Below are 21,131 nucleotides of genomic sequence, written 5' to 3'. Positions count from 1 at the left end.
GAAACTGAACAATCATCTTTTCTCTGCGCTCCGTGCGCAAGCGCTCATAATTTCCTTTTAATTGACGAATTTTCGAAAATTAGCGCACTCATGAGATAATTCACATTCCATACGAATAATCGAAGACGTTTCGTTAAAAAAATAATACTCGAACGGTCCTGGCGAACAATTATAAATAGCCAAGGCCCATGACGACAAACTGCGATTACATATCGGGCGGTAGGTCAACAGTTGAAAAGAAGAATATGAACAAGCCAAAAGAGGAAGAGAGCATGCAAACACCAACTACTTCCAAAGGTTGTTTTTTTAAATATTCGCCTTTAAAATTACCCTTAATTGAATATTCCCTTACTTTTATTTTAGGATGGATGAAGACTACGACGATAGGCCGTGGGACAATGGAGAAAGGGATAACGAAGTACTTATTTTCAGTCAGCGATAACGTTTATTTGATTTGTAATTTTTAGTCTGAGGGAGCTGAAGAAGCGGAAAACCCGGAACACGTATTGGCAGATTGCGCTGAAAAATTCGCCACGCCGGATTATATCATGGAACCCGGTATTTTTTCTCAGTTAAAGCGATATTTTCAAGCAGGGGGAAATCCCTTGCAAGTCATTGAGGAGTTATCACAAAACTACACTGCGGTCGCTCAAATGGCTAATCTGATAGCCGAATGGTTGATCATCGGGGGCGTGAAAGTGACCGACGTCCAAGCGATGGTTGAAAACCATCTGAAAGAAATGATTTTAAAAACTTTTGACCCCAAAAAAGCAGACACAATTTTTACTGAGGAAGGGGAGACGCCCGCCTGGCTGACTCAGTTAATTGAGCACCCCACATGGAGATCACTGATTTATCGCCTCGCAGAAGAGTATCCCGACTGTTTGATGCTTAATTTCACAATCAAAGTAGGTCCTCTAAAGACAGAGAATACTTTATTATGAAACTTTTGCAGCTTATTTCCGACGCGGGCTTTCAAGGAGAGATAACGAGTATATCGACGGCCGCACAGCAGTTGGAAGTGTTTTCCAGGGTTTTGAAAACATCAATTACAAGTTTCCTCACTAGCCCCGATGAATGGCAGAATACGAGCAAAGAATGCGCGGTTAGTTACTTGTTTCAAGATTATTGGTTGAGTAAATAAGTTTTTAATTTTAGAAAATGGTGTGCCACGGGCAACACACCTACGTGTACAGTCAGCTTGTTATACACATCCTAGCAAGAGAGTCTAAAGGAGGTAGTAGCATGAAGCGGTTGTCACAAGAAATCATGAAATGTGCTCAGAAAAAGTAAATAATCGTCAATTCCTTGCCTTGGCATCTTTTATTCCTGAGTTTTTAGTGGTAATGACATAACGCCGATAACAATGGCGCTGAACGGAGCTTCAGGCTATCCGCAAGCGTGCCAGGCACTGACGGCGATGCTGTCAAAAAACACATTAAACCCTGCTGACATTTCCGTACTCTACCGCAATTACAATACGACGGATCCGCCCCCAATAGACCTTATCCGAACGCCGCAATTTTTGGGTTAGTTTTATTATTCCTAAGCCTGACTATAGATTTTAGAAACTTTTTGCATCTCCCATGCCACTTTATTGAATATCAGCAGTGGCCAAAAATTGTAATTAAAAAAAAAACTATTTTTATTGACATGATTAGGAATTTAAAATTTTTAGTTTTTTCAGGTTCTTTTTTCTTGAAGTTATCTTGAAACCTTAGATTAAGTCTCAGTTTCTTTCTTATTTGAAGGAAGATAAATTATTTGGCGCAATATTTTTTATCAATCCCCCATTGAGGTTCCAGGCAGACCTTGTAAATTAGAAATAATGTTAGGGACTTAACATCTTCCTAAATTACATCTCACACATTAGCATTTAAAAAATAATTTAAACCCTTTTTTCAAAAAATCGAAAAGGACATTATAAATGTCTCTCTTACAAAAATTTACCTTTCAACTACTGACTCAAATATGTAACGATGTTCGATGTTGTGCATGCGTTAGATGTTTTTGGAAACTAGATAAATAAAAATATCTAAAAGGTGACAGTTAATGTACAATAAAACAAAAGAAAATCTTATTTTTTTTAAATTTTTATACCCCAATATACTAATGTTATTTTTCATCAAGTGCACACACCTGAACTAAGGATAAAGTAAATGCCGAAATAAAAATTACCTAATAAAAGGTCCAAACAGTTCCTATAGGGATATAGAAGGAAATATATTGGTCTTCCCACCTGCGAAAATTATTAAAATCACTTTCAGCCACAATCACAGATAACATTAAAAGTTTGTTAATCCTCCTCTTGCAGAGCTCTTAGTAGATGCTTTGTTTAAACCGGGTGTGAAACTAAACCCCGACCACAAGCCAAAATACATCCATCTGCTGGCATACGCTGCAAGCGTCAGCGAGGTGCAACCGAAGAAGGGCCAAAAACGAGTTTGCAACAAGGAGGAGCTGCAAGCGACAATTAGAGCCATCGAAACAGTGCACAATATTTGCAACGGCAACAAAGGGAGTTCTGAGCTAATGGCGGAGCTGGCGACTATCTATCAGTCGTTGAGGTTTCCTGTGGTGTCGTTGGGGGTGATAAGGTGGGTCGAATGTACGGTAACCGAGCCGAGTTATTTTAAATTATCGACCGAGCACACTCCAATCCATTTGGCATTGTTGGACGAAGTTGCGACCTGTCACAGCCTGTTACACAACCAGGTTTTGGAATTGTTAATTAGGTTATTCGAATCTAAGCAGGACGAGCTGGAAATCTTGGTTCAGGTGAGATTTTTACACCTATAAGTTGGATACAGATTTTTCCCGTTAAATTTTTATTTTCTAACATTCAAATAAATTTTAACCTGTCCAATATCAGGTTTTATTCAGAAAATCTAAAAGGTAATTAGCTATTTAGAATATCAAAAATTGTAAGTCTTTGAAACGTATTTTCAAATTGACTGTTGTTGGGCCCTAAAAAAAATTCCCTTGGAGAAGTGTCCAAGTAATGACGCCAGCTGTTTTTTTTTATTATTTGACTTACAATGTGTTAGGGGTTTTATTGATCTCGTTAAACGAGATTTTGCGGAACATTTCTCACCTTATGTACCACATGTTTTAGTTGGAGATGAGGAAAATGGTCTTGGATAGAATGGTGAACCTGTTGTGCTCTGGGTACGTGGTACCCGTTGTAAAATACATAAAACAATGCTGGCAACGTGGCGACACCGATATCTCTTTGATACGATATTTTGTTACAGAGGTAAGTTTTGTGTACACATTCTATATACGGGGTGTGCTCAAAAAGTAAGGTGAGTTTTAAGTTTTATCAAAAGGTATTTATTTACTTATTCATCAAAATGAAACTAATCCCCCCCTCCCCCTTGATATAATACACTTGTGCCAAGTTTTTTTTTTTAATCCTCAAAGCACTTTCTAGTATAGCCTTGAGTTCTTCCAGCGATTTTTTTTATCACCTCATTCGTTCCAAACCTTCTTCCTTTCATGGGTTTCTTGAGTTTTGGGACAGCAAATATGGTGAATATGGTGGTGGAGGCATGATTCCGGTTGTGTTTTTCCCAAAATTATGGACGTTTTCTCCGTATTGCTTATCGCAAACGGCGCATAACTCCGAGGTAATACTCTTTATTAACCATAGAACTTCGTGGTAAGAACTCTTGATGTACTATGTCACGATAATCAATGCAAAAACTTAACATTTCATCGAACTTTTTGGGTCTTGGCGATTCTGGTTTCCCCCATTGGGACGACTGCGCTTTGGTTTTTGGACTTCATACTCATGATCCGTTATGACCTTTTTGACTATATCAGGATCATTATTGACGTCGTTTAACAGTTCCTTAAACGACGCTCCTTCGATCATCCTTTTGTTCAAAATTAGACAGTTTTGGAACAAATTTTTTTCTTGTACGTTTTATGGCCAAAACTTAGGAAACAATTGCATGGCACGAGCCAATAGAGATGCCGACGTCTTCAGCCACTTCTCTAATAGTGACTCGATGATTTTCAACACCATAAGTTTCACTTCTTTAACGCTTTCGTCAGTTATTGATGTGCTGGGGCGTCTAGGGCGAGGTTCGTCATCGGCGTCTTCTCGGCCATTTTGGAACAGATTGTACCACTTATTAAACATTTTTTTGCTCAAAGTAGATTCACGGAATGCCATTGCCAACGTTTCATCTTTTTTACTGGCAAAAAAAGTGCCGAGATCACAAAGCACGTCTGTCTAATGCTTCTGTCTCACAAAAAAATGTAAACGTGCAAACTAATATAAACTGCGAACATATGTTAGGGACACGTGTACCAACATAACAAAAAAAATGTCGAAGATCGAATGTAGGTAGCCCGCCCAATTACAAGTTACCCTACTTTCTGAACACACCTCGTATAGGCCTTGGTTAGTGAGGACATCATCGCGGCTTGTGTCCATTACGTGACAGCAGAGTGAATTATTTTATCAGCACGGAGTTGTTAAACAAGCTGTCCACATGCTCCAGTGGACTTCGGAAATACCACGCACATTAGCTTTTATATTTATTTGGATTTTGCTTACTAACCAAAAAATTTACAATTTAAGACCAAAAGTTAATATCCTTGAAGGGCAGGTTCATTGCCAACTAAACAAAGTAGACAAATTTAAGCTATTAAATAATATAAGAACCATAACTACCATAACTGTGTCTCATACAATTTGAAAACTGTCGAATTTACGAGCTGTCATCGCCATGGTGATTGAAGTAAGATTTGAGTCCTATTAATGGCTTCGGATCGATCGAATGTTTTTTCCTCAGGTATTGGAAACCATCGGGCCACCCTATAGTTCCGAATTTGTGCACCTTTTCATGCCCATGGTGGAGAACGATGAAATCACTGGAACCATGAGGGGCGACGGGGAAAACGACCCCGTCTCGGAATTTATAGGTAGGTTTCGTCATATCCCGTTATCGCGTCATTAATCCCGTTAATGCTTATGTTTTCAGTGTACTGCAAAGCAAATTACACCACTGTCGTCTAGACGGCAATCAAAACAGAGCCCTCCCCGACGTAACTTAAAAATTACCGTTTATTTAATAATAGTAATAATAATAATAAAAAATCAATAATTAACTAGATTTGACTTAAGCTAGTAAAAAAAAAAAGAAAAATGCAAAATTTTGGTGGAACATGTTAAGAAGGATAATGAAAAACAATCGGAATCGCATCACCCGGCCCTGTTCCCGAGTTTCTTCAACACTTTCAGCCCCTTCTCCTCGTACTCTTGCCGCGACATCCAAAATTCGTCCCTGTCTTTCATCACTTCGGCCAACACTGCGCCCCCTATAAACACCATGTCTTTCCGTCTTGGCGGATCCTCAATGCGTATCTTGAACTTCTGGAGTTTTTCCGTGTCGTTTTTCAACACCCTCTCCAGATAGAGCTGCTTGATTTCGCGCTCGAGTCGGGACGGCAGCCCAGGGTACATCGTCGAGCCCCCCGACAGCACTATGTGCTTGTACAGTTCAGGTCGCATGTCAATGTCGGCCGCCTGGATTGTGTTGAATATGAGTTCCGCGATTCCCTGACCTTCGACGTTAATCAAATGGGGTTGGAATAGGGCTTCGGGCGCCTCAAACCGCTCGCCCCCCACTTTAATCACTCTGCCATCGGGCAAAGTGTACGGTTCGACTAAGACTGTCGTTTCGAGCGCCAACCGCTGCTCAGTTTCAATATCGTAACCAATGTAACACAGTTTCTCTTTCATCATTCTCACCGTTTCAAAATCTGCCGAGTGATTAAAAGCGTAACCTCTGAGCAGGAGCAACTTGATGAGGTACCTGGTTATGTCTCGGCCGGCTATGTCGAGCCGGCGCGTGAGATGAGGCAGCGCGTACTCTTCGTAAACGGGGCATATGTGGGTGACCCCATCACCCGAGTCGACCACAACCCCAGACAATAAACCCTGGAACAATTTTAATGTGGTTTTAAATAAATAACAGCTAAAAATTAATAACAAACTAATTAACTTTAAAAAATGTAGTCCCAATTTTATTATTTAATTATGATGCATAACACTGTACCTGAGCATATAGTGTAAGCACAGCCTGGATTGCCACGTAAGCCCCGGCGAAACCATATTTTTCGAACATAACCTCAATCATCTTCTCGCGGTTCTTCGTAGGGTTCATTGGTGGCTCTGTTAGCAAAATCTAAAACCAAAAATCGTGTTGATGATACATCACTCGACACTCGAGTCACGGTAATCACTTTTGTATCTTTAGGGTTCAAGTTCATTTTCTTGGGACCGAAGGTATAGTCCCAGACGTGACACATGTCCTCCCAATTCCTGACGACTCCATTTTCCATCGGGTAGTTGACTTCAAGCAAAGACCTAAGAGCCGACGCCTCGTCCCCCACCATCAGGTCCTATACCAACGGGAGAATTAATATTGGCGCGAGGCGAAGCGCAAAATTCTCGTAAATTACTTACAGGAAGAGTACTAGCCACCCCCTGTATGCATGGAAAAATTCACGAAATAAGAAAAAACATATAATTTACAACCAAGCATTAAAAAGTGCATTAAAAGTGCGTAAAATTGATCAAAACCGCTAGTCGAGTGCTGTTAGCGAAATAAAGACAAATTAGAGTTAAACTCAAACAGTAGTTAAAAAAAATTCAACACATAACACCATCGCCTGACTTACATCTACATGTAAACCCTAAAATGATAGAAAACATGAAAAATTGATGGGTACCAAAGTTTACTCACTTTAACCTCAATGTCACCGATTTTGTTAACCGCCCGTATAATAGGGCGTCCTACCATGGAAGGGAATATGTGAGCAGGAAAATTGGATCCGGCATATCCGCACTTGACGAACTACAATCCCAGATAAGATTTAAAAATCTCGCTTAACGCTAGGTTAACGAAAATTATATACTTACGCCGGTTCCGTTATCACAAACAATAACTTTTCTACCTTGACTATCCATTTCCTTTGGATATTTCTACTAACATCTAATTAAATATCTACAATTTTTGCTTTTTCGTGTGATTCATTGCTTTTTATCTAATTTCCTATGTTTTTACCACACCTAAACTGACAACGATGACAGTTACCGGCGGAAAAAAGTTGGTTAGTCTATAATGAGATTCTAGGTCTATCTCTGTGATTGGACCAGAACTAGTAGTTAAATGAATGCAAGCTATTCGTGTATACTGAAAAATGTTTGAGACATTTATTTTGTACGTTTAATTTTGCAGCTCAATATTCTGCGAAGAGGTAAGTTAAATTCCACGCAATTCAACTTAAACTTTGGAAAATAGATTTGTTTCGGAGAAAAACAACTGAATATCATCTTTTTAATCATATATTTATAAAGTAGACCTTTACTGGATATATTTCAAATCATTTTCTTAATTGGCGTCATTATCCGAATTTTTCTTCTTCTTCTTTTTCTTTTTTTCTACAACTTCAGAGGTTTGCGCTTCAGTGGCCTCCTCAGCCGCCTGCACATCGACTTCCTGCTTAGCCCGTTTCTTCTTCTTCTTTTTCTCGGGCGTAGGCTCTTCAACCTCCTCTTTCACTTCTTCGACTTCCTGGACCTCCTGTTTTATCTTTTTCTTCTTCTTTTTAGGCGTCTGTTCATCGACTGCGCCCTCGCTTTCCACAGTTTCAGCTGGTAGTTCCTCCTTAACCTCTGGTTTTTTCTTCTTCTTTTTCTTTTCCGAGCCCTCCTGTTTTACGACCGCTTCTTCTTCCTCTAGTTTTAGAGTGGCCGACTGGCCTTCGGACTCAGACCGCTTCCTCTTGCTTGTTGAGGGTAGAGTGGAGTCGGCGGCATCCGGATATTGCTTGATTTCGCTTACACCTTGGTATTTTTCAAACTTCGCCTTCGCCTTACCTAAAATTGATCGCAAATTAACCCGAGGGAAACTCACAAACTACTGTAAAAACATACCTGTCCCACTGATTCTTCTAATATTGCCCTCCTCCAATATCCTTAGCCGGGCTTCAAGTTTTACCTTGTGTTCAGCGCCTAAATTGAAGCTTTTTTCGTCGTCGCCGAGGGCGTCCACCCGCGTCGCTAGCGCTGCTTTCGCCGCCAACATTCTCGCCATTTTCCCTTTATTTTTTGTGCTGCTTTGCCCGATCAACTGTGCATGGTAGATCAAACCGTACTTGGGAGTATCCTTCTTGGTTTTCAGAGCTCTGAACAATGCTTTTTCGGCTCCCAAAATTTGAACTGTGGACGCCGGGTGCTTAGCCAAATTAATCAATGACCCTGCATGTGAAATTAATCTGGCACCGACCAAGTCGCCGACCAAAACTGTCAAATTGGGCGCGATAGTCATCATACGACTCTTGAGATAGTCATAAAGCTGCGTCCTGTAGTTAGTCATATCGATGATCTGGTCGCACAAATTTATTATATGGAAAATGTCTTCGTCTGATATTTCTGTGCCCATTGAAATTTCAGCTGCTTCCTTCACTTTTTCTTCCACTTCTTCAGGCAAAATGTCTGACAGATCAGACGACGAAGCTTGTTCCCTCATACCAATAATTTTTACCACTTTAGCAAAGGTTATGTTGTCAGTTATGAGCTTCCCTAATTCAGGGAAATGCCAACCGTACCATTCCCGGCATCTACAATAGAAAAGTTTAACCACCCAAACATTTTGTATTACTTAACTCTCTCACCTCATTACATAATTATTCAGCTCCTTATCCAAGTCGTCCAGAAGTGACACAGCTTGCACTATCATAGTGTCAACCTTATCTGGAGAGAACTTTAATTTGTACCGTGACAAAGAATGAGCTAGACCCAAAGCCATTGCGGTCATTTCTTTTTCTGGAAAACCAGACATGAGGTTGTTGAGTTGCGAACGGATGCATCTCATCAATTCCTGAACTGAGTTGTTTGAAAGGCATTGCAAGTTTGTTTTCTCCTTTATGGCTGACCCTAACTTCGCATCTGCCACAAGGAGTTTTTCCTGCAATTCGTCACTTACATACTTCTTAAGCAGTTTCTTGAGGCTCTTTGATAGTTTTCCTTCTACGGCGGCAGTGGTGGCAGCTAAAGCTTCAGTTGTATCAGCAAACTTTTCAAAATGTTTTAATTTGACACTGAAAACGGCGGTACCATTGATTGATGCAAAATATGGGACGGCATGACTTACATTTGGTTAGCGGCTTCTGGTGAATTGAAAGATTGATACAAACTATCTATTTTTTCTAGCTTTTTCTCATCGAGGAGCTGCAAGCATGGTCATTTGAGGTTAGGTTGGACTTAGGAATAAATACATAATTTCGGCACTTACTTTAAAAATCGCATAGCCCGCCGGCGTTTCAAACAACACCAACATTTTTCAAAATGGTGTGGGAAACTACTTCATAGATTGATAACCGGGCAGTTTCATAAAAAAAATAAAACTTTTCAAACCTCAACATACGAATTTAAAGAAAAAGGAAAAAAGCATTTTGGTTAGTCAGAAAATTAAGGTAGGGTTATTTCGGATCAAAATTATTGGATAAAATCGCATTCAATTTGATTCTGAATGCAGAGCTTTTAGAAATTTAATTTACTGCTGTGTGTGCTCCTGAAAAATTAAATTAAAATTGTTTTAAAAAAGTAGTATTATCCGTTGATTTTATTATGAGTATACTTGGATTGCGTTTTTGTTACAGTGTTATAAATAACGCAGTATCGGAAAAGTTAATCAAATAATGGAAATGAAAATTTCAAATCAAATAAACCTAAAGAAAAGGAATTTAATTATAAAAAATATGACAAGCAATATTTCACTACCCATTCCGCTTCTGTGAGCGGTGTCTGTTTTTGTCGGTTTGTTTGATGTTTGGTGCAGAGGTAGTGATCGTTATAAGTTATTACAGTGTTTTTCTTACACAAATTTAATAATTCAAAATGGTTAAGAGAAAAAATCAAGCTTTTATCGATAGTGACTCAAGTGATAATTCTGAAGACGATTTAGATGATTCTGTAAGTAATTACTACTCCCTTTCTAACCTAAAAATGTCATAAATTGGCGAGTTATTTTTATTTATTATTAAACTAGGGTTTCGTACGTTAACTTCAGAGAAAAATATACTTTATCGTACCGAGATTGTTAAGTTTTAAATTTGAAACTAACTGCTTTTTGTTGCTTAACCTATAAAGGAGAATGTAAAAAATTTGAATTTAAATTTTTTAGTAGCTCTTGTTATTAAATTTTTGGGAATTGAGTTTCTGTTTTCTCTCTATCTGGTTGTTGTTGCCTTAGGAATTCCTAAATCTGGCAAAAAATAAAAACAAGAAAAAGAAACATTCAAAAGTCAATTCAGGTGACTCTTCCGAGTCAGAAACAGACGCATCGACAAAAAATTCCACCAAACGGGTTAAACGCGACACGGTTTCTTCGGATTCCGAAAATGAAATCCACAAGGAGGACGCCAAAAGCAATAATTCAGAACCGGAAGAGGGCGAAGTGTCTGACTCTACGAGTTCTGAGGAAGAGTTTAACGATGGTTATGACGACCAACTCATGGGAGACGACGAGGATCGTGCTCGACTGGCCAGCCTCACCGAGAAAGAAAGAGAAACGGAAATTTTCAAGCGTATCGAACAAAGGGAATTAATGAAAACGAGGTGTGATTTTATAACTTTTTATTTGTTACCTTAATCGCTTATAGCTTTATTCTATAAAAACTTTTTACTTTCGCTGATCAATGAAATTCGTTTCTGCAGAAGTACACCTGTACACAACTATACTCATCATTTTAGTAATGAAATGTCCTGAAGGACTCACATGGTTTCATACTTTGTTGGTTTTTAATGGCCCACAGTCTCCAGAAGTCAGCAGGAACTTTTTAAAATATTTTTCCGACATTCGGCGGTTTTTTTCCAAAATATACAAAGAACGCTTTATACTGGACGCAATTTCATTCGCAGCCAAAAGTTATGATTAGGTCCGCGTGGGTGCGATCGCGCAGACAAAGTTGCGAAGCGTCGCGAGGGTGTTTGATAAAGATAATCTAGCGTGCTATCCTGTCACATTCATTCGTCCTTTGACGCAGTCAAACTCCCGTCTTTTAGATTCGAAATCGAGAAGAAACTGAGGCAACAGAAGAAATTGGAAAGGGCCAAGGACAAACCAATAAGCAGGCCGAAAGAAAAGGATAGGGATCGCGAAAAGGACACGACCAAACTACAAACGGATTTCAGCTCAATCGACCACAAGGAGAGGAGCAAGGAGCGGAAGAAAATCATTGAAGAGAACAGGGGCAAAGTGGACAAGAGGGTGAACGCGATGGCGGAGCTGAAAGCGCGGCGTGAGGGCAAACAGAAGAGGGAAGAAGAAGAGGAGCGGAAACGGCAGGAAGAGGAGGAGAAAAAGAAAAGGGAGGAGGAGGAGATCGAAACGAAAAAAAAGGAGATGAAATTGAAAGCTTCGGACATTTACTCAGACGACAGCGACAGCGACGATGGTTAATGTCTCAATCAACTCAATTCATTTGAAAATGAACTTGGGAAATTAATTGAATGATAATATTCAGTAAAATTAAATTTATTTAAATTAAAATGAAATAAAAGAAAGTTATTTTTTTACTTAAATTTTATTAATTTCTTAAGGAAAAGTGAAAAGGAGAGAAATTAGCTGGTGGACAATTAATTAATCAATTTGTTTTCATTTTATTGTGGCATTGTGGATCTGAATTCCTTTATCACATTCAGTTAATAATTTTAACTTTATCTATTGTACTTAATTAAAAGTTTCTAGGAGAATATAGAAATATTAATTTTGATTTTACCCATTTAGGAAATTTTATTTTTTGAATTAATCAAATTAATCTCTTAAATCAAATAAAATTAAAGTGAGAAATTGATCGATTAAAGTTTAATTAATTTCTTGTCATTACTTAATGGTAAATAAAGTAATTCATTAATACTGTAATTTGAAAATTTAGGTGAGAAAGACGGCTCCCCGGCGCAGAACAGAGAAACATCGTCGACGGTCAAGGCGAGATCTCGTTCGAGGTCGCGGTCCTCATCGAGCTCGAGTTCGAGCGACGAGCCAGAGGAGGAGGAGGTGGAGAAGCCCGCTTATATGCCAACATGTCAAGACTTGAACCACATCCGGTTATCGCGGCACAAGCTGGAACGGTTCGTACATATGCCATTCTTTGACCGGATAGCCAAGGGATGTTTCATCAAAATCGGTATCGGGCAGCATAATGGTTTGCCCGTGTACCGGGCGGCCGAGGTTATGGGGGTATATGAGACCGCAAAAATTTACACCCTGGGCAACACGCGGACGAACAAGGGTTTAAGGGTGAGGCACGGCACCCAGGAACGTGTCTTCAGGCTCGAGTATGTCTCGAACCAGGAGTTTATCGAGGGAGAGTATCTGAAATGGCTGGAGGCGACAAAGGCGGCCGGCTGGGAGCTGCCGACCAAGGCGGTGATCGAGCAAAAGCAGGCCGACATTAAGGAGGCCATCAGCTACGAGTTCAACGAACAGGACGTTGAGAGAATAGTAAGTTTTTGGCAGTTAATAATAATATTTATTTTCCCAAAGACAACTACAAAATTGTATAGGAATAGTCAAAATATATATTAGACAAGAGATATAAAAAACATTTACTCAAAAGGATTCGTCTAGACTATAAAATGTTTTGGATAACAAAAATATTTTTAATCGTTTTTTAAGTAGACAACGTTTAAAGTTTTTGTCTCTTAACTCCAATGGCAGATTGTTAAAAATACAAACACCTCGAAGTCGTCAACATCCCACAGTAGAGAATGTACAGCTTACCGCTCTGTCTTGTATGCTTAGAATGTAAATTTCTTCAGAACTCCTAATAAAATAATTAACTACTTATAGAAAATGCTGGGAAGAAAGTAGATGTAGGGACTAAGCCTCAATGATGATATATTCCCTAGCTCCCTGCCAGAACGAATTCATATAACCATGTGCCTTATGATGGTGCTGTTAAATAAAAACAAAATTGCCCGAATAGGATTTCTACCAGCCAGCTGTTGTAACCCTTTTCTGTTAGTTTTTACTTTTTCGCTAACTTACTTTATGTAAAATGCATCCGTCCATCCAAAGAAACAAGAAAGGTTTAAAAAGTTAATTTGGAGCGGAGTGGGAGTTTTTTGTTTTAGAGAAAATTTTCTTCTTCCAATTTTTTTCATTTTATTTGCTACTATTGTTTTTTTGTAATTTTTAGCCCATTCAAATTGAATTTAAAAGTCCGTATAAACGTATATATCGCAAATTGCGTTGTTCATTTCGTTTTCTTTTTAACCATGTTACAAACATAGAAAATGTGTACAGTCATGGTAATTAAATATATCGTGGTATAACAATTTTACAACCTAATATTGTTAAAAACATAAAGCGCTCTGTGGGCATCTGGACATACATTAAAGCTGAATGAAGATTATCACAGAAACATATCACCGAAAGCGGGGAGTCGAAGAAGTGCAATCATCTGACAAGATGGTTATTGATATCTTGAAAAAAGATAAACTCGTCCAAGCTGTAAAATGATTGCTTTATTAAAACATCTTTGACTAAATTTTTGAACCTGTTTATTGGGAGTTGTTTTTTCTCTGGCTTAACTTTACTTTTACTGAGATATAGGCTGAAATTCGAAAGAAAAGAGGGATGAAAAAAACACTTTAATGAAGTTTATTTATAATTTTTTAGTATTAAATTTAAATTTTTCTGTAACCGACTTTACTTTAATAGAAATAGTCGAAAATGAATTTTCACCTCAAAATGCAATAAACTAATAATTATTTGCAACATTTGCATTTGTGAAAAAATGCAAAGTATTTAATGTGCGAAGTTTGCAATAAACTATATTAAATTTTAGCCATCTCTCTCATCTATCAAAATGGTTTTAGTTTTTTTACATAGAAACGGGAAGTATGATAAAAAAGCAAGAGGTTCGTTCAAAGCAAGTAATATCAAAATTGTGATAAATAAAACTTTTTTCTCTTGGAGTGTGTTTTTTTTTCCATTAGTAATAATAATATATTTCTTGTCGTTCATTTCATCGTAAATATAAATATTAACAATCAGTAATTAAATCACATTATTAATAATGTATTTATTTATTTATAATTATTTCGCAACAAAAATGAACTGATGAGTTGGAGACATTAGGTTACTATTTACAATTATAGCACACATTATCAAAAGTTAACAATTATCCACAATATTTTTTTGTGCGAACAATGGTATCTTAGGGTACTGTTTATTAAACCTTGGCTCGCCTTGCATCTTTGTGTGTTTTATGACTTGATCTGGGAGTTACGCTTAGCATTATTGCTTCTTAAACGAATGTTTCCATCGCGCTCTGGGTTGTTTTGTAATTTTTGTCGGAGCAAACAGATATACTACAAAAACAACCTAAAAGAAATTGCCGTGACCTCGCGCGAAGAAAGTTTCTGACGTCACAGGTCGCTATTACGCAATCTCGGTGCGGCTAGAAATACAGAGAGCCAATGGTTAGGGATATATTGAAAAGTGAAATTTAGTACGCGCATGCGAGGCTGTTTCAAAACTCGCTTTCAGCCAATAACACTTATCATTTCAAAGCAACCAATAGGATCTTGCGACGTAGACAATCAACATGGACGCTGCCAATTAGTTCATCAATTCGAGAGTTTTGCGTTTGCATGTGGATCTTTCTGCGGCAGTATTTTGTCGAAGTATGTCCAGATCCCATTAAATTTTCGCAAAAAAAAACGTGTCAAGTGTGTTTAGTGTGTAAAAGCGGCACGAGACGATAGCTATATCATTTTGCGGTTTTCCGATTTAGGTAAAGGAAAAGGAACGGTTCAAGCCGAACCCGCACAATTACGCGATGCGCAAGACGCAGCTGATGAAGGACCGGGATTCGGCGCGGAGCCGCGGCGACGACGATCTTGCCCGCGAACTGAGCGAGAAACTGTCGCAGCTCGAGGAACGCGCTTCCGAATTGGATAAGATGAGGACGTCGACGATCTCGAGCATCTCGTACATCAACGACCGGAACCGGAAACGGAACGTCGAGGAAGCGGAGAAAGCGATCATCGCGGAGATCAGGGCGAACAAGGGCAAAAAAGTTGACGACCCGTTCACGAGACGTTCGACCAAGCCGAGGATGAACTTCGCGGTCGGCGAGAAGGAGGCGATAGCGGCCGCGGAAAAGAAAGCGGAAGAGGAGCGACAACTACAGGAACGGCCCGCCGTCGTCGAGAAAGCGAAACAAGTGGAGAAACAACCGCAGGTGTCCCAAGAGGATCTGTTTTCGGCCCATGATTTCGACATCAAGATCGACCTAGAAGTTCCTTTACCGAGTAAGTTTAGATTTGGGAAAGGGGGACGGGGGTCACTTATCGACGTTATTGCAGCCACGACGGTCAACGTGCTTCCAAAGGCGACGACCAAGGACCTCGCGCCGAAGCGGAGCCTAAACTTGCAGGATTATAAAAAGAAGCGGGGTCTCATTTAGTATTTTAAACATTACGCGATTGTGGCGCGTATTTAATCATTAGGCGTCGTAAGTGTTTTTTTTTAAGATGTATTTAATTCTTTCGTGGCTTTATTACCTAAGGATAATGTATTAGTAAGGTTATGTAACGTGTTCGGCAGGAAACAAGAAAGTCCCACTCAATTTCGACGCGTTATCCTACCGATAAATGTAAATATTATTAAATTTAGAAGCAATATACTATTTTAAAAGAATTTTATGCTGTTTTAGTTTCGGCTCTAGCACCCTACCACTATCCATAAAATTAAACAATGGCTTGGGCACAGAACTTTTGCGGTTTAAACCGACACCAAACAAAACATAAACGTAAATTTTAACGTGCGTGTACGTACGTAAATAACTCGAACACAATCACCTATTCCTATTCCTAATTCCTAAATATTGCATTCAACAGAGAACGAAAAGTTCTTGTGACATCCAAAAAGGACATATTGGTCACTGGGTGCAATAGTGACACATCTGAGAAAATTAGTGATTTAGGAAAATAAAAACTGAAATATTGAGATAACTCATATCATATCAATTCATATCAAAAAGTATTTTTTGAAGTTAAAACACTAAAAAATGTGTCTTTATAAACTTTGGCACGTAAACAATAACTACAAAAAACATCGAAAAGCTGTAACTGAAAAACAAACGACCTAAATTTTAATAAAAGAAACAACCATCAGATTAGTAGTCTCTTAACACGTAAACAATAAAAAACAATGGACCTATACTTTTTGTTAGAGAGCTATTCTTAAAATTATAAGAAACAAGAATTATCAAGGCACGTAAACAAAAGTAAAAGCAACAACCAACTGATCTGGTTTTTGGAAAATAAACAAAAAGTACTCTTTTCAAAGCACAATTCAGGCTATTGTAAAAGTGACTGTGACATTTTTTAATAACATTACGTTTTAGAAAATCCTTTAAGTAATTACACGTTTTCTTTGGAATTGGGACATCTTGATAAGCACGGTATAGATTCAAATTTTCAAATTATGTAAAATTTTTGCCTGCTCGCATTTTTCTTTGCGTAGTGCTTTTGCTTCTGTAGTCAGTTTCACTAAAAGATGTTTTGTGGATAAATGTGTCAGGAGCATCTTTTTCTACTTTGAAAACATACGCGTCATTGACAATATAACTGTCCCAATGAAAGTTAAAAGAAGTTTCAGTTACTAGTTAGTTTTTTAAATTCAAAAAAATCATCGTGACTCATTTCTACGACTTTATAAGGAGTCCCTGTCTTCTCCGCGCTTTTTACCAATATTACGTACTCTGCGGTGATCACAGACACTTCTTATGTGCCGGTTTTGCGAAAAAGATCGTTAAATAACGCGGAAAATTCAATGGTGGCACTAACTTTCTCTAGCGGAACTGAAGCAAGATAACTATGTACCGGTTTTGCTGGTTGCTAAAATTCAAATGTGCGAGTTATATGGTACAATTAACTAAAAATAGCAATTTTTTGATATGTGCCATTATTACTCCCAGTGAGCGATATACGTCCATTCTTTTTTTATCTATGGTGCGCGGGACCGCTGACGTCATGAGTCGATTATTTGTTAATGTTTACCTTACCATAACCACAATATTTAGGGGATGCTTTCAGTTCAAACTATTTATAAAAAGCTCTGCTCCAAAGCACAAAAAATGATATAGATAGCCCTTCGTCGCTCGTCAGTAACAGACCTAGCACACATTCATCGGATAACCAAAATCGGCAATACTTCGCTAATATGCGTTTTTATCTTATATGGTTAAAAATAGGCTTGCACCACGTACTTCGCGGAAATACTATTATCTGCTTTTAGGTGCCGGTTGAATTTGAATTATTGAAATTAAACCATATAAGGATATCAAATCAAAACAGCATGTCTCAGGTCAATTGGCAATCCGTTGTACTCCCAGACTTCACCAACTAAACTCCTAGTCGTCGCTTTGAATTTGCCGGGGCGTGGCGGCAACATTCAATTTTTGGGCGGCCATTTTGAAATGGCTTCCTTTTCCATTTATGGGCATCCGAAGCTCTCCGTCTCTGCATTGGTCGAGTGGTGCAACGCTAAATTTTGTCGCGATTTCAGATAATATACGTTTCGAGTTGCCACTTGATTTTGCGTTTACTTGCGATTATAGTTATAAACGATTCCGTCACTAAATGGGCGTGATTGGCGTTAGTTGAGTCATTTAATTCGTCAAGTGCAAGGCGATTTTAAAACTCCCGCTTGGTGCGCGTCGAAAAGCAAACATCTATTCTAACGGTATATAAGGGAGGTCGGGAATCGCCGGTAACGAAACGACTTCGATTGGCGTTAAGTTTGAGTTATTTCTCCAAAAAGGTTCAAGAAAAGCGTCCTAAATTAGAGAATAGTTTAAAATAGGATTCGCGTAGTAATAATCGTATCGGCGCGTGCGCATCGACATCTGCCGGCAGATCAACGTCCGTGTCAGACCTCCTCCAGTGAGAACAGTCGTATAAAACACAGTGCAAACAGGAGTCCTGTATATCGTAGTTTTGATTATATTTGGATTAATTCAATATGGTAAGTGGCAAATCGCGTTGCGTTCTGATCCTTTCGGCTTTTCATTTTCATCGTCCAGTTTCATCTGCGTGGTTAACGACCAATTTTACGCCGGTCCGCCATTAAATTTCGCTTGCCAAGTGCTAAATTTGAACAAGCGTTCCGTTCGAAATACCCTACGCGGCTTACGAAACGGTTTTTAATTCGCCGCCACATCGGCCTCGTTAATCGTCTAATTGGGAATCGTTCGTCGAGCCAAACGGCCACTTTCTGTTGCCGGAGGGTGTGTTTTTCGACTTTAAGAGTAATTAGAGAATAATTCAGATTTCTTCGGTTAATGAGTCACTTTTCTTCTGCTTTCAAGGTTGCTCGTCTCGATAGCGTTCCGCGAAAGGAATTTCTAAAAACAATTTGTTGTATCCAACTGGATTTATATGGGAATGTCATTCGATCCGCGTTTTAAATGAACGGATTTGATATACATTTTAATTTATAATAAAGCGGGGCGATTTTTACAACGCGCGGTCTGCTGAAAATAACCTCCATGTGGGTAGCCTAAAAATAGCCGGCAATCGATTAAATTCAACCAAATTTGTCCTACTCCCGCAAAGGTTAGAGCAGAAATCAAACTCTTTTTTTAGTTTTTGCTGATCGCCAATTTTTATGGTTAGAAAACCGTGGACCCTCTTTTTTTTTATCAAAGTTACCAAATTGCTATCGATTTTAAACGATAGCTGTTATCGAGACCAACAAAAGACATCAAAAAATATTTTTTACCGATATATTCTAAAATTATATTTTTGAATCGCGTGCCAATATCGAAAATAATATTTTACGGGTATCTTGGCAGAAAATTTAAAACATTTTCAACTTCGAGAGGCATACTTTTATTTGGGCAGCTGTTATCGCAGGGACTCTCGATTTCCCGAGCTTTGTCGCAGGGTAAACGACATCGAGCTTCTGCATAAATTAAAATCGCAAGTTCTCAGAAAATAATTCCCGGACGTTGAAATTATTGTCCGATATGATTCATATTATAACGAAAACCAAACCCTTGTCATTTAATGTTGTCGCAAAGTCATGCCAATTTCGACGAAACAAAGCGTTCGGGTATTTTTTTTTATTTTAATGGCTACATAAATTTAAAAAAAAAGCTTTATCAGTTTGTTCAGGCACTTGCGGAATGATAATGCTTAAATAGATAATTTTGTTGATGATTAATAAAATCGATACAGGTATATCTCGTATTTTTCGTTGTCGATTGCGTGTGATGGATTTTAGGCGTATAATGACGTGTTGCCCGCCATTTTTGGACTTCCTGGCCAAACGGGAAGTGACTTGTACCGATCGGCCTTATAAGTGAACAAATTTTTGTTTTAAAAATTTGAGTCTTTTTTTCGCTCTTGCAGTGGTTTTTGCCCTAGTCAAAGCAACAAAAAATGCTTATTGTCTACTTAATTTTTCGACGAAAAATTGTATTGAGAACGAGATCTTATCAGCTTATTTATTTTTCATTCTTTCATTTATTTATGATAATCAGATATATTTAGATGAGATTCTCAGAAACCTGGAAAGTCTGTAAAAGTCGAGGTATTCGTAAAGGGTCATCGAAACTCACGGAGTTTTCCGTGTTCAATAGAAGTTAGATGTTTGTTATAATTTTAGAAATTACAAATTAATAGAGAGATGAATGAAACAATATCTTAAATTTAAAAACTTAAAAATTTAAAAATATATTAAATTTTGCCAAATTTAATATATGACGTCACGTTGCTGTGACAGGCATCTGGTGTGACGGTATCGGACGCGTGCAAAACTACCTATGAGGAGATCAAGAAGGACAAAAAGCACCGCTACGTTATCTTCTACATCAAGGATGAGAAACAGATCGACGTGGAGGTGATCGGGGCGCGAGATGAAGAATACGACCAGTTCTTGCAGAACCTCCAGGCAGGCGGGGCGGGCGAGTGTCGCTACGGCCTCTACGACTTCGAGTACATGCACCAGTGCCAGGGTACCTCTGAATCGAGCAAAAAGCAAAAGTTGTTCCTCATGTCGTGGTGCCCCGACACCGCCAAAGTAAAGAAGAAGATGTTGTATTCCAGGTAAGTTGGATTGAGAGGGAGACACCTCCCACCAAGTACGGCACGTCTATAAAAACGGGGCGTGTCGTTTGTACCGGGAGGCATATTGACGAGTTGCGATGCAATAGGTGCAATTACAATAATTGTTCCTAAAGAAACGCAACTGACAGTTTGATATTTTTCAAATGAAATGGGCTTGTAGCTCAATGAGTTTTGTTTTTCCCAACAGCTCATTTGACGCGCTTAAAAAGTCCCTGGTAGGAGTACAAAAGTACATCCAGGCGACGGACCTGTCGGAAGCCAGCCAGGAGGCGGTGGAGGAGAAACTGAGGGCCACCGATCGCCAATAGTGGAGCCCTAGGCGCTTTACATTATGTTTTTTTTTTCATACGACTGTCTGTCTACTCACGCACCGAAACTATCCCCCTGGTGTATTATTTATATAAGTATTTGAATATTTAATAAAGCTTCATTTTTAAATCTGTATCCAAAGTGGTTTTATTATTTTCTCATTCGAATATATATATTGCTGTACTGTAACAATCTTTTTTCCGTTTGTGTAACATTTAATATTGTCCAATTAAAGGCCGTTCTTATGACAGCACGGGTTGTGGGGCGTTTCTTTTCGTCATTTCGCGGAGACTTCCGAGTTTTGAAAAGTTTAAGAGTCCTTAATTAAGATTTCAATTTTTGGTTAGTTTGGAAAATGTTTATTAGTTTCTATGCCTGGCGACAACAACTTTGACTGAAAAGTCGCTATAAGCAAAACCTTTTAATATCCTGCAATGCACCCCAGAGGCAGAAAAAAGTTGCTTTTTTTTTTTGGCAACAATTTTAACGTTGCAACGCCAAAGAGAAAAAATAATCCCCAATTCTGTGGCTCTAAGACTGGATAATGGATTATCCATTGGTATTTACCAGAAATCATGTTCTGTGTACTGTAATAAAGCAACAGCCCCAATTACACCTGAACAAAAAGAATCCTGAATGAACGAATGTTCAG

At 38.6% G+C, this 21,131-nt stretch overlaps 5 protein-coding genes across 9 annotated transcripts; 3 read left to right on the top strand and 2 right to left on the bottom strand.

The window, feature by feature from the left end:
* Positions 1-266: 266 nt before the first annotated feature.
* LOC132707483 (negative elongation factor D) lies at positions 267-5,120 on the top strand. Its single transcript, XM_060679354.1, has 10 exons — positions 267-297; positions 364-418; positions 468-908; positions 956-1,105; positions 1,159-1,289; positions 1,342-1,529; positions 2,315-2,778; positions 3,116-3,256; positions 4,806-4,935; positions 4,995-5,120. Exons 2-10 carry the CDS (start codon positions 365-367, stop codon positions 5,027-5,029), a joined length of 1,734 nt encoding a protein of 577 aa, XP_060535337.1. The 5' UTR covers positions 267-297; position 364; the 3' UTR covers positions 5,030-5,120.
* On the bottom strand, positions 5,051-7,100 carry LOC132707484 (actin-related protein 2). Of its 4 annotated transcripts, XM_060679355.1 has the most exons (7): positions 6,938-7,100; positions 6,768-6,872; positions 6,697-6,711; positions 6,482-6,502; positions 6,259-6,417; positions 6,072-6,200; positions 5,051-5,953 (listed from the first exon to the last, which is right to left on the bottom strand). In XM_060679355.1, exons 1-7 carry the CDS (start codon positions 6,983-6,985, stop codon positions 5,216-5,218), a joined length of 1,215 nt encoding a protein of 404 aa, XP_060535338.1. In that variant the 5' UTR covers positions 6,986-7,100; the 3' UTR covers positions 5,051-5,215. The 4 variants fall into 4 exon arrangements, with proteins under 4 accessions (XP_060535338.1, XP_060535339.1, XP_060535340.1 ...); XM_060679356.1 differs by lacking the exon at positions 6,697-6,711 and having other exon boundaries at positions 6,762-6,872; XM_060679357.1 differs by lacking the exon at positions 6,482-6,502.
* Positions 7,101-7,347: 247 nt separating this feature from the next.
* Positions 7,348-9,463, bottom strand: LOC132707181 (nucleolar protein 58). The gene is made up of 5 exons (XM_060678923.1): positions 9,315-9,463; positions 9,174-9,250; positions 8,695-9,120; positions 7,955-8,640; positions 7,348-7,897 (listed from the first exon to the last, which is right to left on the bottom strand). The coding sequence occupies exons 1-5, from the start codon at positions 9,357-9,359 to the stop codon at positions 7,410-7,412; spliced, it is 1,722 nt and encodes a 573-aa protein (XP_060534906.1). The 5' UTR covers positions 9,360-9,463; the 3' UTR covers positions 7,348-7,409.
* Positions 9,464-9,709: 246 nt separating this feature from the next.
* On the top strand, positions 9,710-15,748 carry LOC132706922 (RNA polymerase-associated protein Rtf1). 2 transcript variants are annotated; one of them, XM_060678520.1, is made up of 6 exons: positions 9,714-9,994; positions 10,275-10,639; positions 11,087-11,478; positions 11,959-12,527; positions 14,827-15,346; positions 15,401-15,747. In XM_060678520.1, exons 1-6 carry the CDS (start codon positions 9,920-9,922, stop codon positions 15,499-15,501), a joined length of 2,022 nt encoding a protein of 673 aa, XP_060534503.1. In that variant the 5' UTR covers positions 9,714-9,919; the 3' UTR covers positions 15,502-15,747. The 2 variants fall into 2 exon arrangements, with proteins under 2 accessions (XP_060534502.1, XP_060534503.1); XM_060678519.1 differs by having other exon boundaries at positions 9,710-9,994; positions 14,827-15,748.
* A 1,928-nt stretch (positions 15,749-17,676) lies between these two features.
* Positions 17,677-20,729, top strand: LOC132706924 (cofilin/actin-depolymerizing factor homolog). The gene is made up of 3 exons (XM_060678522.1): positions 17,677-18,065; positions 19,827-20,149; positions 20,358-20,729. The coding sequence occupies exons 1-3, from the start codon at positions 18,063-18,065 to the stop codon at positions 20,476-20,478; spliced, it is 447 nt and encodes a 148-aa protein (XP_060534505.1). The 5' UTR covers positions 17,677-18,062; the 3' UTR covers positions 20,479-20,729.
* The last annotated feature ends 402 nt before the right edge of the window (positions 20,730-21,131 follow it).

The sequence above is a fragment of the Cylas formicarius genome, unplaced genomic scaffold (assembly GCF_029955315.1).
Source record: "Cylas formicarius isolate icCylForm1 unplaced genomic scaffold, icCylForm1.1 PGA_scaffold_9__14_contigs__length_23061073, whole genome shotgun sequence".
NCBI classification, from domain to species: domain Eukaryota; kingdom Metazoa; phylum Arthropoda; class Insecta; order Coleoptera; family Brentidae; genus Cylas; species Cylas formicarius.
This window is presented reverse-complemented; position numbering and strand designations above follow the sequence as displayed.